The 13,874-nt window shown below is 50.8% G+C and overlaps 1 protein-coding gene across 4 annotated transcripts in view; it reads left to right on the forward strand.

Moving 5' to 3' along the window:
* Positions 1–13,874, forward strand: part of PIP5K1C (phosphatidylinositol-4-phosphate 5-kinase type 1 gamma) — a 39,565-nt gene that overhangs the window by 23,950 nt on the left and 1,741 nt on the right. For 2 of the 4 annotated variants that reach the window (XM_032203831.1, XM_032203833.1), the window contains exons 6-17: positions 366–518; positions 2,629–2,928; positions 3,418–3,623; positions 4,297–4,380; positions 4,919–4,967; positions 5,983–6,067; positions 6,372–6,533; positions 7,470–7,608; positions 7,901–7,933; positions 10,177–10,281; positions 10,562–10,694; positions 12,448–12,522. In XM_032203831.1, coding sequence (XP_032059722.1) covers positions 366–518; positions 2,629–2,928; positions 3,418–3,623; positions 4,297–4,380; positions 4,919–4,967; positions 5,983–6,067; positions 6,372–6,533; positions 7,470–7,608; positions 7,901–7,933; positions 10,177–10,281; positions 10,562–10,694; positions 12,448–12,522 — 1,524 coding nt within the window. The remainder of the gene's footprint in view (positions 1–365; positions 519–2,628; positions 2,929–3,417; positions 3,624–4,296; positions 4,381–4,918; positions 4,968–5,982; positions 6,068–6,371; positions 6,534–7,469; positions 7,609–7,900; positions 7,934–10,176; positions 10,282–10,561; positions 10,695–12,447; positions 12,523–13,874) is intronic. The other 2 variants (XM_032203832.1, XM_032203835.1) reach the window with 1 other exon arrangement.

Consider the following 13,874-nt stretch of genomic DNA (forward strand, 5'->3'; position numbering starts at 1 on the left):
CTTGCAGTAATGTGCTGAAAGAAGCCTAAATGTGGTACGCACGTACATGCACAATGGGAAAAGATAAGATGTCATTATGAAGCCTGGATGTTACTGAAAGCAGCAGATTAGCTTGATTCTGAACAGTTGGGATGCTCTGAACTGTAATCTCACTCTCTAATTGTAAATTGTCCATCAGCTTTGCTGCTTAGACCTAGCCTATAATGAAAATAATTCCCTTTAAAGCTTTGCTACCCCATAATCTCACAATGAGGCAGTGTGCTGGGGAAAGACCTCAAGGGCCTAGAGCTCGGTGTGCAATGAGCTGGGGCTAAAAACGTCATCTTTTTTTTTTTTTTCTTTTTTCTTTCCCTTTTCCTCCCTAGTATTCATTATGTAACGAGCCTCTGATAGAGCTGTCAAACCCTGGTGCCAGTGGCTCTCTCTTCTATGTCACCAGCGATGATGAATTCATCATAAAAACTGTGATGCACAAGGAAGCTGAATTCCTCCAGAAGCTCCTTCCTGGCTACTACATGGTGGGTATCACTCAGCTCCTTGGACCTGCGTTTGTAGCGGCAGCTTTTTTCTCCCAGGTGCTGCACAGGGCACGTCACCCACCCCAGTTTCTGGAGGCCTGCCCACCCTGTGCCACTGACAACATCAACAGTCACAAAAGCCAGTCCCAGAAGCACAAATCCTGCCAGTTATTTGCAAGCTCTGTAGGTAAATTTGGGAGGGGTGGAGGGGGTGGAGGGAGGTGACTGTGAGCTTGTCGACAGCTTCTGGCCTGAAAATGGTTTCCCAGCCGTGTAAGGGTGCCCTTTTCCCAGCACTAGCTCTTAGTTTGCTTGGCACCGTGCCTCTGCCTGGCTTTGAGGATGGTTGCTGACTGCAGTAATGCAACCAGCTTGGTTTTATGGGGTAACCACTGCTGCCCCAGGTACGTCCCACGTGTGCCATTGAACAGTTACTCTGAAAGCAGCTGTCAGTTGTTGTGGCTCCTGCTGGCTGCGGTACCAAGCTCAGGAATCCTGCAGTACCAGCCAGCTTAGCACACCCAGCCTGCTGCAGGTAGCTGTAACCTAAATCTGAGGGCTAGCAAGCTGACATACCAAGGCCCACTCGCATGGGATGACAAGCAGTAAATCAGAACCAAAGCCCAGCACCCAGAGAGGCGTATAAACCAGGAGCTGCCTCCCTGCATAGCTGTGCTGAAGGATCCAGCTTCATACCTAAGGGCACTGCGATTCCCTGAGGAGCACCCAGGGATTTGTTTGCCATGGAGGTGCCGAGGAGAAGGTCGTGTTTATGGCAGGTGATGTTAATGCTGCCCCATCTGTGTGCGCGTTGCAGTGGGTTTGATTTATGTGTTTGTACACTCTTCTTTCTGAAAAGACTCATCTTGCTCTGCACATTGGGGAAAACTTGCTCGAACGATGCAGGGTCTGGGTTGTGGTGTGTATGTGGCAGCCAGCTGCGTGATTTTGGAAGTGGCAGTGAAGTTCCTGGAGAGGATGAGCGATTTTGGAAAGCCTTGCTGTTGTCTAATGTACAAAATAAATGGGAAAGGAGCTGCACTGTGGTCCTGAGTTCTGCAGTTGCCCTGGCTAGCAACCAGGTTAAAGAATTACACGGAGGTGCCTGTCTGTGCCGAGGGACGTGCTGCTTGTAGCACTCACACGTCTGTGGTTACTGTGGTGCTAACACACACTGTTCTTGGGAAACCCATCCAGTGTGAACGGACTGGGTGAAAAAGGAAGCGGAGGGGTCTTACCTGAGTCACTTTCAAGCTGGGCAAGAGCTGTTTGCATTCGGTCTCGGCTCCTTCTGTTGCTTTTAGCTTGCGCTGTGCTGAACAGCACGCTCACAAGGAGGGCTCGCTTGTGAGTCCAGCTAGGTGAGGTGAGATGTGGGGCGTGAAATTGTAATGCAGTTGTGCTTCTCCCATCTGTCAGAGAATCTGTCAGGCCCGTCCTTCCCTTCACAGCATGCGGAGATGTTCTGTTTCCTTCCCAAATTTCTTCCCAAAGCTGAACAAGCAATTCGTGTCTGTCATGTCGTTCCTAATAATGCAGCTGCCTAAAAAAAGGACATGATAGCAGAGCAGGATATCCGTGCTCTCTGGCCAACTGTGTTTTTATAAAGCAACTCTCCAGAAGGAGGAGGAAATTGATGTTGTTTTGTTTAAAATTTAAAAAAAGTACTGTGTCCCTGGTTTATTCTGGGCCAGAGAACGGCTCTTGATTTCTGACACTTCTGAAGAGATGAAGATAGCTGTTATTTTTAAACTTGAAGTTCCCACTTATTTATGTTTTTCTCTTCCAGTTTGGTTTCCCTTTTTTAGCTGCTGTTGGTGGGGAAAGCAGGGAATTTCCGGACTTGGTTATTTGCCCAGAGAGAGATGAACATCTCATTCCCTGTATTCAAGGCAGAGTGGTATTTTCAGGTCCTAAAGCCACTGCAACACAAGGGTTTGTCAGATGTGTGCAGTAAGCTCTGATGTAAAGTTCAGAAAATCTCTAGGTGAAGAACCCCTAGTCTGTCTGCTCCAAGATCCACTAATGTGCTCTGTGTTGAAAACAGCAAAAACAGCAGGAATCCTCTTCAAAATGACCCCTGCTGATGCTTTTTCCAACCCCATTTCAGAACCTGAACCAGAATCCACGGACGCTGCTGCCAAAGTTTTATGGACTGTACTGTGTGCAATCAGGGGGCAAAAATATCCGCGTGGTGGTGATGAACAACATTCTGCCTCGCGTGGTGAAAATGCACCTGAAATTTGACTTGAAAGGCTCAACCTATAAGCGCCGGGCATCCAAGAAGGAAAAAGAAAAGTCCAGCCCCACATACAAAGACCTAGACTTCATCCAAGACATGCCCGAGGGCCTGATGTTGGATGCAGACACCTTCAGTGCGTTGGTGAAGACGTTGCAGCGAGACTGTCTGGTAAGGAGGGGGCAGTTTGGGGAGCAGATTAACAAAGCCTGCGGCTCTCAGGCATGAGGAAGAGCATATGACTGAGAACCTTACTAATCTGCTAACCCCAAAGCAGGATAAGTCCTCTGCTGCTCTTTACCCTGAAGGCAAAGCAGTGGAGTTGGATCTTGTGACAGTCTCCAAGGACTAAGCCCGTGTCCCTCTGCCTGATGCCTAAAATTGCAGCATTCTTGCCAGTTGTAGCTGGGCTGTTGGGAATAAATACATTTTTCTTACGCTGTGTGCAACAGATACCTGGTACAGCAATGTTACTTGTGTGCCCTCAGCCCTTCGGGTTGTGGAAATTCTATGCAGACAAGCTCAGAAATGTTCAAGCTCTGGCAACGGAGTTGTTAGCATAAACGTGGACGGGCTGTTCCATGCTTTGGGGTCTGTGCTTTGTTTGAACTGCTGGCCTGATGTTTTGTCTTTATTCTCATACCCGATACTAATTTGTAGGTGTTGGAAAGTTTTAAAATCATGGACTACAGCCTCCTGCTCGGGGTTCATAACATAGACCAGCAAGAACGGGAGCGGCAGTCCGAGGGAGCCCACAGCACGTCGGATGAGAAGCGCCCCGTGGGGCAGAAGGCACTTTACTCCACAGCCATGGAGTCCATCCAGGGGGGGGCTGCCCGGGGGGAGTCCATAGACACAGACGACACGTAGGTGAAAACCTGGTCCTCTTGTGCTGCTGCAGGGGTGGAGGTGGAGGCTGGAGCAGGAAATCCCTGACTGAGGCCCTTGTGGGCCATACGGGCATCTCTCCTGGGGTTATGGCCCTGCTGCCTTCAGCTGTCCCAGCGGCCGTGGCGTGTGAAACCAGCTGCTCTGGTTTCGGTGGAGTCACGGTGGAGCCAGGAAATATTCGGCATTTCAAACAGCATCCTTAATTGCAGTGCCTGCCTGCTACCTGCATGCTTTCGTTGTGTGCTCGTGCTGGTGGTGCTGCACCTTTGACTGGTATTAGTGGGGATGGCACTGGGAATGTGTTCATTCTTAAACATCTGCTGCCCTAACAGGCAGGCAGTTCATGCTCTCTTGGGTCCCGAGAATAAAATATTCTCTAGCTAAGTAAAAAAACATGGTGCTTTCTGGCCCAGGTAGAGGTGTTGGCATGCAACACAGATCCTGTGCTGATATTTGGTGATCTGAGCAGCCCGTAGCTCTGGGTCAGTAGGTGACTTGCTGACAAAGGGACTGCAGGTTTTGGGTTGTCTGACCACCACATCGCAGGGTCCTGTTTCCAGTGCTGCCTCCTGCCCTTCCACAGGTCTCGCTCGGGGTGTTACAGCTGGTTTTAAGGCCGTGCTCACTGGGGTTTTGTCTTACCTGCAGGATGGGAGGAATCCCAGCAGTGAATGGCAAAGGAGAGCGTCTCCTGCTCCATGTAGGAATCATAGATATTCTTCAGTCATACAGGCAGGTATCTCTGCAGTCATCTATCCTCTAAGTGTGTTAACATCTATTTTAATGCTGAATGAAAGCAGGAAGATTTTCCTCTCCTGAAGAGTTTGATAATGAGTAGGCACGCTACCTAAAGCTGTCTGTTGATGCACGTTGGGGGCTGTGGATTTTGTTCTTGTCCTTTAAACAGCTGGTGACACAGAGCCATTTTTTAAAGGTATAATGAGAGTAAGGTAAGGTAAATGCTCATAAAGAAGTTCCCTGTCTCAGTGCCTGGGACAGACAGCATATATCCAAGGGTGGAGGGTGATTTTCTGCCCCTCTTACAGCCCCACGCCTCCTTCCCTGGAGGGTTCCCAGGCAGTCCTGACCCAGCTGCCGAGCTGACAGTGTGCTCAGCTGACCTCTTGGCTGGAGGAAAGCTGCTCTCCAGACGAAGATGTCATTAGCAGCTCAGCGATCTCTCTTGTGCGGAGTACAAAAGGTGTCTTAGACATGGAGTACATGCCTGCAGCTGATTCTTTCTTTCTCTCTGCTTCTCCCCTTAAATTAGGTTCATCAAGAAGCTGGAACATACCTGGAAGGCCCTTGTCCATGATGGGGTGAGTGTCTGTACAGCGGCAGGAGTTGTCCAGGTCTCAGCAGGGTTACCTGCTTCAGCTTCATCTATGCTACTTGGTGCCAATTACCTCGCTATTTATAGTGCCTGAACTGGTACAGCTGAAGCTGATGAAAGGAATAGTTCTTGCCTCTTATGCCTCCACAGCGGTGTAGTACCACTTATTCCCAATCAGGTTCTCTTGCTCACTCCACCTCCTCTCATGCTTAGCTGTCATGCCACCAGCTTTCCTCCTCTGCTCCCATCTGTCATTTTCCTCCTCCCCACAATACCAGGAGCTGTATGCACAGGGCATGTGCCTTCGTGTATGAGTTGAGGAGCCCTGCGTTTGCTCTTTGGTGACTGACTGCAGTTCCACTTCAGTAAGCTGCCTGCTAATAAATCCCTTTCAGTATTTCCTTGCTGTCTTGTCCCTAGCAGCAGCCAGCTGCGTGTTTACAGAAGAACAATCTCAGCTGTGAAAAACTCTTCTTCAGCATTGCATATCCGACCTTCCCTTAAAATATAAGGCAAAGGAATTGCATGGATGCTAAGTCACAGGAGCACAGTTGAACATGGGAAGCAGAGACGGCTCAGTTTTACTATTTAAAACAAAAAGTGCAAAATATTTGAAATGTATGGGGACCTCTGGCTGAATTTTGGTGTCCGTGTCATTTGCAATTATACCCAGGTGTGCTTTGAATGTCAACCAGCAAAGCCAGAAGAAATTCCATATATGTAATCAGGTCAATATTTGAAAAATCCAGAAAGTCTATAAAGAAATAAAATCACCAAAATCCATTATAAAATTACAGTGAGAATGTAATCAAATGCAATCAAATCAAAGGCAACGCTTCAGGCTTATTTATAGCATTAATCAGATCATTTCAGTTAAGCCTTTCCATTTTAAGGATCTATGAGTGCTAAATGTTGGAATAAAAAAGATTGCATTGGCTGTTATAGAAATTCTGCCTTGAGGGGTAATTTTAAAATGAAACAATTGCTTCTTGCCTTTGTAGGACACAGTGTCAGTACACAGACCCAGCTTTTATGCAGAGAGATTCTTCAAATTCATGACCAACACGGTGTTTCGAAAAAATTCCTGTAAGTACATGGCCCAGGAACCGCTGTCCTTGTGATATGGGAGAGTCAGAGCCTTATCTCCATCCCGCTGCTTGCGTCCACATGGAGAGTTTCTGGGCAGGAATCTGAGCAGGCTTTTCTGCTGTAATATGAAGCAAAGCTGGGGAGCTGCAGAGCCCTTGGGTGTCACGGTTTCTGTGGCCTGCCAAACTCCTGCCCAGGAGCTCTCCATGCAGTGTGTCGGAGGGCAAAGGCCTGTGAATGGCAGGGTGCCTTTGGTGGTGGTGGTGGTAGTTTCATCTTCTCTTTCACTGTTCTCGTCCAGCTCTGAAGTCATCTCCCTCAAAGAAAGGGCGTAGTGCCTTGCTAGCTGTCAAGATGCCTGGTCCAACAGCTGCGTTCTCAGCTAGCCAGCTCCCCTCTGAAAAGGACGAAACGCAGTACGATCTCCGTGCAGCCAGGAGTTACCCCACCCTTGATGATGAAGGTAGTAGTCTTGTCCGTGGTGATGGCTGTGTGATTACCCTCTTCTTCCTTAGCAGTTCCTTAGGATGCTCCTCAGTTCTCGTTGTGTTCCCCACTGTGCACCAAACGCATCCTCCTTGATGGATAGCTCTTCATTCCCTGTCTTGCTGTGCTTTGCAGGTACTAAACTTAACCAGGACAGGGGACAAGGTAAGAGGATACTGTCTTGTCACAGTGCTAGCAGTTAGTTGACTGGGAAGCAACATCTCTGAGTTGAAGAAGACCAAATCCTTTCTTTGCAGCCCTGTATGGTTCTGCAGTAAAAATGGTCTCTTGGGTCACGGCTGCAACTGGCACTTCCACCTGGCAGCAGTGGTTGCAGCCCAAAAGCAATCAGTTGAGGTTTCCACCTGTAGAAAAAGGGGACTGTGCACTGCAGGACTTCAGTGTCAGTGTTTGAATGGGGCAAGATCTTGCATTTGGGGGAGAAAAGGAAAAAGGTAAATAGGTCTGGTTCGTTGCCCTTTTCTTCACTTCCATCTGGGCTGGATTTACAGACAAGTGGTGAAAGGCAGGCTTCTGGAGCACAGAAGTGTTAGATTGCTATCCATGCAAAGCAGTGAGCACTCAATTCATCTCTTAATTCACTTGGTTATTTATCTCTGGCAATCCAAGCCTTTAATCCAGCTTTGGTTACCAGTGAGATATCTTCATTGGCATTACATTTTCTGTAGTGTCTATCTGTCGTGCTGGAGTGGTGCTTACTGGCTCTCTCTAGAGGATGCTTTGGGATAAGCTGTTGCTCTCATGAACCAGCTAAACTTGCCTGCCTGAGCCTTCAAGTGGCCAGTCCCAGTGAGGGTGTGCAGGTAGAACAGCCTCACGCTGGGATGGTGTAGATGTTTGACCTCTTCTTTTTCTTCCTACATCTCTCCTGTTGTCCGCGTTGGGCCAGCAGGCAGGCCAGACCTGCTCCCCTGCACACCTCCTTCCTTTGAAGAAGCTACCACGGCCTCCATAGCCACAACACTCTCTTCAACATCTCTCTCTGTTCCTGAGCGATCCCCCTCGGAGACATCTGAGCAGCCCAGGTACAGGTGAGGACAGTGCCCAGCCCCTGCTCCCACTGGTGTCGAGTGGCTGCCGTTCCTCTTCGTGCTGCAGCTCTCGGTAGGCTGCCCTATGCTCTGGAATGCTAATGACCAATTTTAATTAAATCTCTCCTGGGAGCAAGCAGACACAGCTTTGATGGGATTAATTATTGCTGGGAGAAGTGTCAGCTGTTAAGTAGAACATCTCCCTTATGGGGCAGGGAGTTAGATTTGGGGGCAGCGTAGGATTTCTGCCTTAAATCCCTCCTCTAACTACTATCCTGGTTTCTTTCCGCAGGAGGCGCACACACTCCTCAGGGCAGGATGGCAGGTGAGAAAAGTGTCTCGTCTCCTGTTGCTCTGCTGCACAGGGACGTCACGTTTGTCCCACCTCACTTTTGTCCTTGTGCAAAGGCCTCTTGGAGGGCTGAATGTGAATATTGGCAGCCCCAAGACTTTGGGGTGGTCTTCTGCAGGGTGACGAATTGCTTCCTGCAATCAGATGATCCCCATTTCTTGAACAGAATCCTCACTATAGCAGATCTCCCAGTGTTCTGCAAGGAATCTTTAATATTGTTGTTTGATGGGAAAGGGGACAACTTAATTTGGTTGAGTTGTCCAAACTTATCCCCTCAACCAGCACTTGAATCAATGAAAATGGTCCCTTACGCCCCCCCTCTCAGTAACCAAGTCTTAAAAGCAGGAAAAATCCTCCTTTGTGCATCTGCCGTGGTGAAGTGGACACGAATATAAGAGAGGGCTCTGACTTTGCAAGGTACTGAGCACCTTCAGACCACCAGAGATGTAGCGTGGAGGCTGCGTGAACTTCAGTGTTCTCAGAAACCTGGGTGCTTTGAGGCTTTTTCTGGCCTGTGGTGATGGGTGGCTCAGAGCCAAGGGCAAGGTGGGACAAAACTCCCTGCTGCATAAGAGCGTCTGGATTTAGAATCTCACGTCGTGTAATTATCTTGCATGCTTTTGCACCAGTAAAAATAACCCTGTTGCCTGTGTCAGTGGGACCTGAATGAGGATCCTTACACTTGCTGCTCACTCTGCCCTAGGTTTCTAGGACATCTTGTAAGCGTTGTAGGTACAGGTTTTGAAATGCACATCACAAACTCAGTCTGGGGACACGCCATAGCCAGAGGAGCTGCTGGACGGACTGATGTCCTCTCTCTGTGCAGCCAATGTTTGGTGCCTCAGAGGAAGGCAGGGACTTGGGAAGATGGGTGTTTACAGCATCCCACAAACATCTCCCCTCGCTCCTAGTTTTTAGCGATTTGCTGAGTTTCACACCATGCAGCCTGTGGAAAAAGTCCTTTTCTGGGGTATTTCTTAATGAATATTGGGAAGTTCCTGTCACTAGAGGGCAAGTTGCTATTGATTTACAGCACCCATCCAAGTGGCAGGGACCTGTAAGGCATCTCACCTCCTGCAGAATGCATTGTCTGAAACTGCTGAATATTGGAGACTTAAATTCAGGCACCTGTGACAGGACCCACTTTGCAAAATGCGGTGACTTCACCTGAATTACTCCAGGCTCCCTCAATACGTCATGGAGGGAGTCACTGCAAGATGTGACTGCTGATCAGAAAATGGGTCAGGTGAATCATGTCCTAGAAGTGAGTGTCCCCAGACTGTCCAGGGAGCTTAATGACTTGGTCAGAGGTAGATCTTGCCACAACTACAGCCACCTCACATAAGTGTGACCCTCTTTGCTTTTTTTTTTTTTTTTTTTTTTTTTGCCTAATTTCTCCATTTCTTGTGATGGTATCAACATCCTTTCTAGGGGAACAGGGACCTTTGTGTGTATGTGCGAAAACAAAGTTATTAAAGCATGAATCTCTGGGAATTTACATTCCTGAGTCGAAATGAAAAAGCCCTTCTCCAATTTGTTTGAGCCTGGAATGTGGCAAGCCTCTGATTACCCTAATCTGCTGGGGAATTCCCTCCAGGTTTGTGAATCCACCCCTACAGCAGCACCGACCCGGATGGAGTGGTGCTGCCTGCTGGCTGCAGCTCTCGGCCGAGCACCAGCCAGGGATGGAGCAGAGCTGGCCAGGGCTCCTCGTAGACCTGAAGCTCCTCCCTGCCCCAGCCCGTGCCCTTGGCTTGGCAAACACCAGCTTCTCCTTCCCAGGAGGGCTGTAGAGCCAGCCCTGCTAACACAAGCAATTACTTTAATAGCATGAGGTATTAAATTGAAGACTGTCACAAACTGCTCCTGAGCGTGCAGATAAATAGGATGTTAACCCCAGAGCAAGCCGGAGCAGCTTCAGTGCACCGGGAGCCTCAGAAGAGGTTGGAGGCTTTGCCCCTTGTGCAGCTGATGGATAACTCTGGGCACGGGTTTTCCCCAGAGGCCAATTTTTCCTTTTTGCTCTGTACTCAGGTTGACATTGCCATCTTTTAGGCAGCACTGGTTATCTAATCCCTTTCCTCTTGCCCTCTTTTCCCACCTCTTTGGCTTTGAGCACTGCAGTCCTGACAGGACTGACTCTTTTGCCCGGGAGGTTTGGTTACCCCAAGCCTCGGGTCTGGCTGAGCCTCGCTCCTTGTGTCCTTGGTTCCCAGGTCACACGAGGAGGTGCGGGTTGAAGAGGAGCTTCAGCAGATCAGCGTAGAGCTGGAGCCCAAGTGTGATGTTGAGATCGTAGCTCCTGAAGAAGACGACAAAGAGTGAGTGCTCTGGAGCTTCCAGCAGCTGCACAGGGCCCTGCCCGCTGCCTTCTGTCTGTGGCTGCTTCTGCCAGAGGCTGGTCTTGTTGGGGCATCGACTTCCCTGGAGAGCGAGGCTCTCACACAGCTGTGAGACGCTGCTGAGTGATGCTCCTTCTGACCTGACCTGATCTTTCTGGATGTTAGAGCAAATTATCCTCTGCACTAAATCACCGAGCCTTCCTTGTTCCTTCTTTTCTGACCGTGCTGACTCGGTGCTGTCATTTCTTCCCCCCTCCAGGGAGGCGGCTTCTTCAGCCTGTGCCATTGGAACATCCACGGCTACAATAGAGGTGGAGACGGCCAGCCAGGCCTCCGAACCGGCCAGCCAGGCCTCGGATGAAGATGATGTGCCAGTCACAGACATATACTTTGTAAGATACCCTTTCTGCCTGGCCCGTGAGGGGTGTGAGGGAAATGTTTGGACGAGGCTGTAATAATCTCTATTTTGGCAGTTGGGTGCACAGGGTAGAGTCTGCCCTTGTGTCGAGTGCCTTCAGATCTTAACACTGGACAGGTTTTGAATGCAGGGAACCAGCCTAGCCCTTGGAGAACAGAGAGCAGCATCTAGTGGGGCTCAAACAGGTGCTGCTGCTGCGGAGGTAGCCGTAGGTGTGCTGCTCTACTTCCAAGCAGGAGCACTGAAGGGCTTATCTAGGCCAGCGTGTTCACTCCTGGGACAAGCCAAGGTGAACGCAGGTGCAGCAGGGGCTCCCTCAGCTGGAGCTGCAACACAGACGTGTGCCGGAGCTGCCCAGAGCCAGAGCAGAGGCGGTTGCAGTGGGGCTGACCTCGGGCTCTGGTGAACTCTGGCTTTTCCTTTCCCCGCAGGCAGATGCAGTAGGTGGTGCAGTGGAAATCTAGTACTGAGACAGGGAGTAAGTGAGGTGGTTGCTGGTTGGCAGCAGAGTGCTGTGGAGCCCGGGGGCCGTGTTCCTCAGCCAGCTTCTGCAATGTCTGAGCAGCGTCTGCAGGCTGGAGAAGAGATTTTAGCAACACGTACCTGCTTCGTGGATTCCCAGAGCAGAGCTGAGGGTCTGCCCCGTGGCAGCTCTTCCCTGTGTCCTGGCATCTTCTCATTAAAAAAGGTGCCCCGCTCTGCCTCGCTGTGGGTTACACAGCAGTGGAGACGAGCTGTGCCCTGTGAACTCCTTCAGACAAACCTAAAACAGGCAGCGTTTGGCTTTCCCTGGGCTTGCGTGACTCTGCTGCAGAGCTGCTCACTCATTGCCGAGTCATTTGGAGGCTCGTGGGAGCTGCAGAAGGAATCGGCTCCATTTTAAAAGCTTGTCTGTTTGGGTTTTTGTGCATGCTGTTCAAAATGCAAACAGCTCCCTCTAACACTGGCTGCTCTTTCTTTGCCTGTGGATGGCAGCTGTGTGCAAGCTGCTTTCAGATACTGCCGGTTCCGCTGGCAAGTGTCTCCTAGCAGGGGGCAGCTCCTCTCCCTCCATGGCCGTGGGCACATGGACTCCCCCCAGCTTCCCAGGGGTTCCTCCCTGTCGAGAAGAAACCATTTGTGTGCAGTGTGTGCTCCCGGAGAGCGTGACTGGCCGCCCATCAGCATCTCATACCTCATCCGAGTCCTTGAGTTTTGCATTAAATGTGTGTCGTGTGCCGTGCAGCGTTTGTCACTGCTGGGATGAAGGGAAAAGCTGACCTGGGCTCCCACAGGCACTTTTCTTGGAAAACCACTTGAACTGCAGCTCCAGGGAGGCAGCACCCACGGCTGCTCCCACAGGGCTGCCCCAGGAGCCGTGTCGGGGGGTTACGACGTACAGAGAACGATTTGTCGAGTCCCAGGGGACTGGGGTCTGTTCTTTGGAAATCTGCTGCTGAAAGGAGAGTGCTTTATCCTCCTGCTCACCCTCAGGGGAATAAAGGCGCAGAGACTGTCCCAGGCACGGGCACCGCTCTTCCCACGCACGGCTTCCCTGCCCGCTGATCCGTTCAGCCCTGGAGTTGCACAACCCCTTGTTCTCTTTTTTGTTGTTGTTTCTTTGTTTGTTGTTTTGCTTTGTTTGTTGGTGTTGTGGTTTTCTTTTGCTTTCTCTTTCATCCTGTCCTTCACATCATCTTTTTTTCCTCTGTTTCCTTTCTCACTTCACTTGCCCTGGGGCCATCCAGTTCACAGATGGGAGGTACTGGATTTACTCTCCCCGACAGCGCAGACTCCGAACCACCTCGCTTTCCTCTGGGACTGTAAGTGAACGTGCTAGCACACAGGGGAGCAGAGCTGCAGCTTTGAAACGCTGGGTCCAGCAGCTCCTTTTTCCCTGGATGCTGTAGCTCTGTCCTCTGTGGCTGCTAGGAACCAGCTCAGTAGAAACCAGGGAGGCAGATCATAACTGCAGAAATGGATTTCTGTAGGATCTGACAGAAATGAAGACTCTGCCCTGCTTTTCTGCAGGCCAAAGGCACAGCTCCTGGCATGGGATGGGCCACAGCATCACCCAGCCCTTGGACAAACCTGCAGACAAACCATTTGTAGGTGACATTAGGCACAGCTCCCTTGGCTCAGGAAGCCAGACTGGGTTCCAGAGAGGCTGTTGAGATGCTCTGGAGCTGCTGTTAAGCCAGTTTTGACCTCTTAGGCCTGTGGCCAGTCTTATTTCTGGTGGCTGGGAGGCTGAGCACTCGTAAAGCCAAAGGAGTTTGAGTTACTGATGGATCAGGGATGGTTTCTGCTCCCAGCCCTTGCTGGCATCACTCACGGGCTCCCTCCTCAAGCAGGTTTCTGTGAGCTGTGGGAGTTTCCCTTTCCCTTCCAGAAGGTGCAGCGAGGCAGTTCAGTGTTTAGGGCTTGCTCTGGGTTTTGGCATTCCCTTTCTCAGGGTGTGTGAGAGCTGCTGTCTTCCTCAGAGGGTAGTGACAGCACTGTCAGGGCCTCGGCACAAGCGTTTGCATAGCGTGGTTGGCGCAGCGCCTGCCGCCTTGGAGCCAGGCAGGGGAGCAGGCATCAGGCAGGGTGCACGGGGAAGCAGGGGCATGCTCCTGAGCTTGGCTGAGGGCACTGAGAAGTGCTGCACAGTGTGGGCAAACAGGCAGCCAGCTCCTCCTGGCAGCTTTTCCTGCCCCCATGCTGGGTTCGGCTGGCCCAGCACCAGCAGGGTTAATGCCGAGCGCCGGATGCTCCTACTTTTTATTTTTATTTTTTTTTTTATCTCCCCGCTGGGTTCGCAGCTCCCTGCATGCATCTGGACTCCCAGAAGGCTCGCAAAGGGGCTGGCTGGAGCATGTGGTTGGGTCAGGATGGGTGAAAAACAGGATGTGGGGCAGACTTGGTGCAGCGTTGAACGTTGCTGCGCCTTCAGCAGAGCCCTGCAAAAAGCTCCAGGCAAGGTTTTCTCTTCCTTCCTTCCTCCCAGCGGTCTCTGCTAACGCAGCTGCACTTACTGATGGGGTCCAGCATGCGGAGCCCAGTGCTTCAAAGCTGCTCTAGCTTCTTGTAGTTTCTTGCACACCGTAGACTGTTCCGCTTGGTTCCCAGGCCGGGACCCCCCCAGGCTTCTTTCAAGCACCCAGTTCCATTCCTCTTCCTCTGCAAGCCCAGG

This window comes from Aythya fuligula, chromosome 26, assembly GCF_009819795.1.
Source record: "Aythya fuligula isolate bAytFul2 chromosome 26, bAytFul2.pri, whole genome shotgun sequence".
NCBI classification, from domain to species: domain Eukaryota; kingdom Metazoa; phylum Chordata; class Aves; order Anseriformes; family Anatidae; genus Aythya; species Aythya fuligula.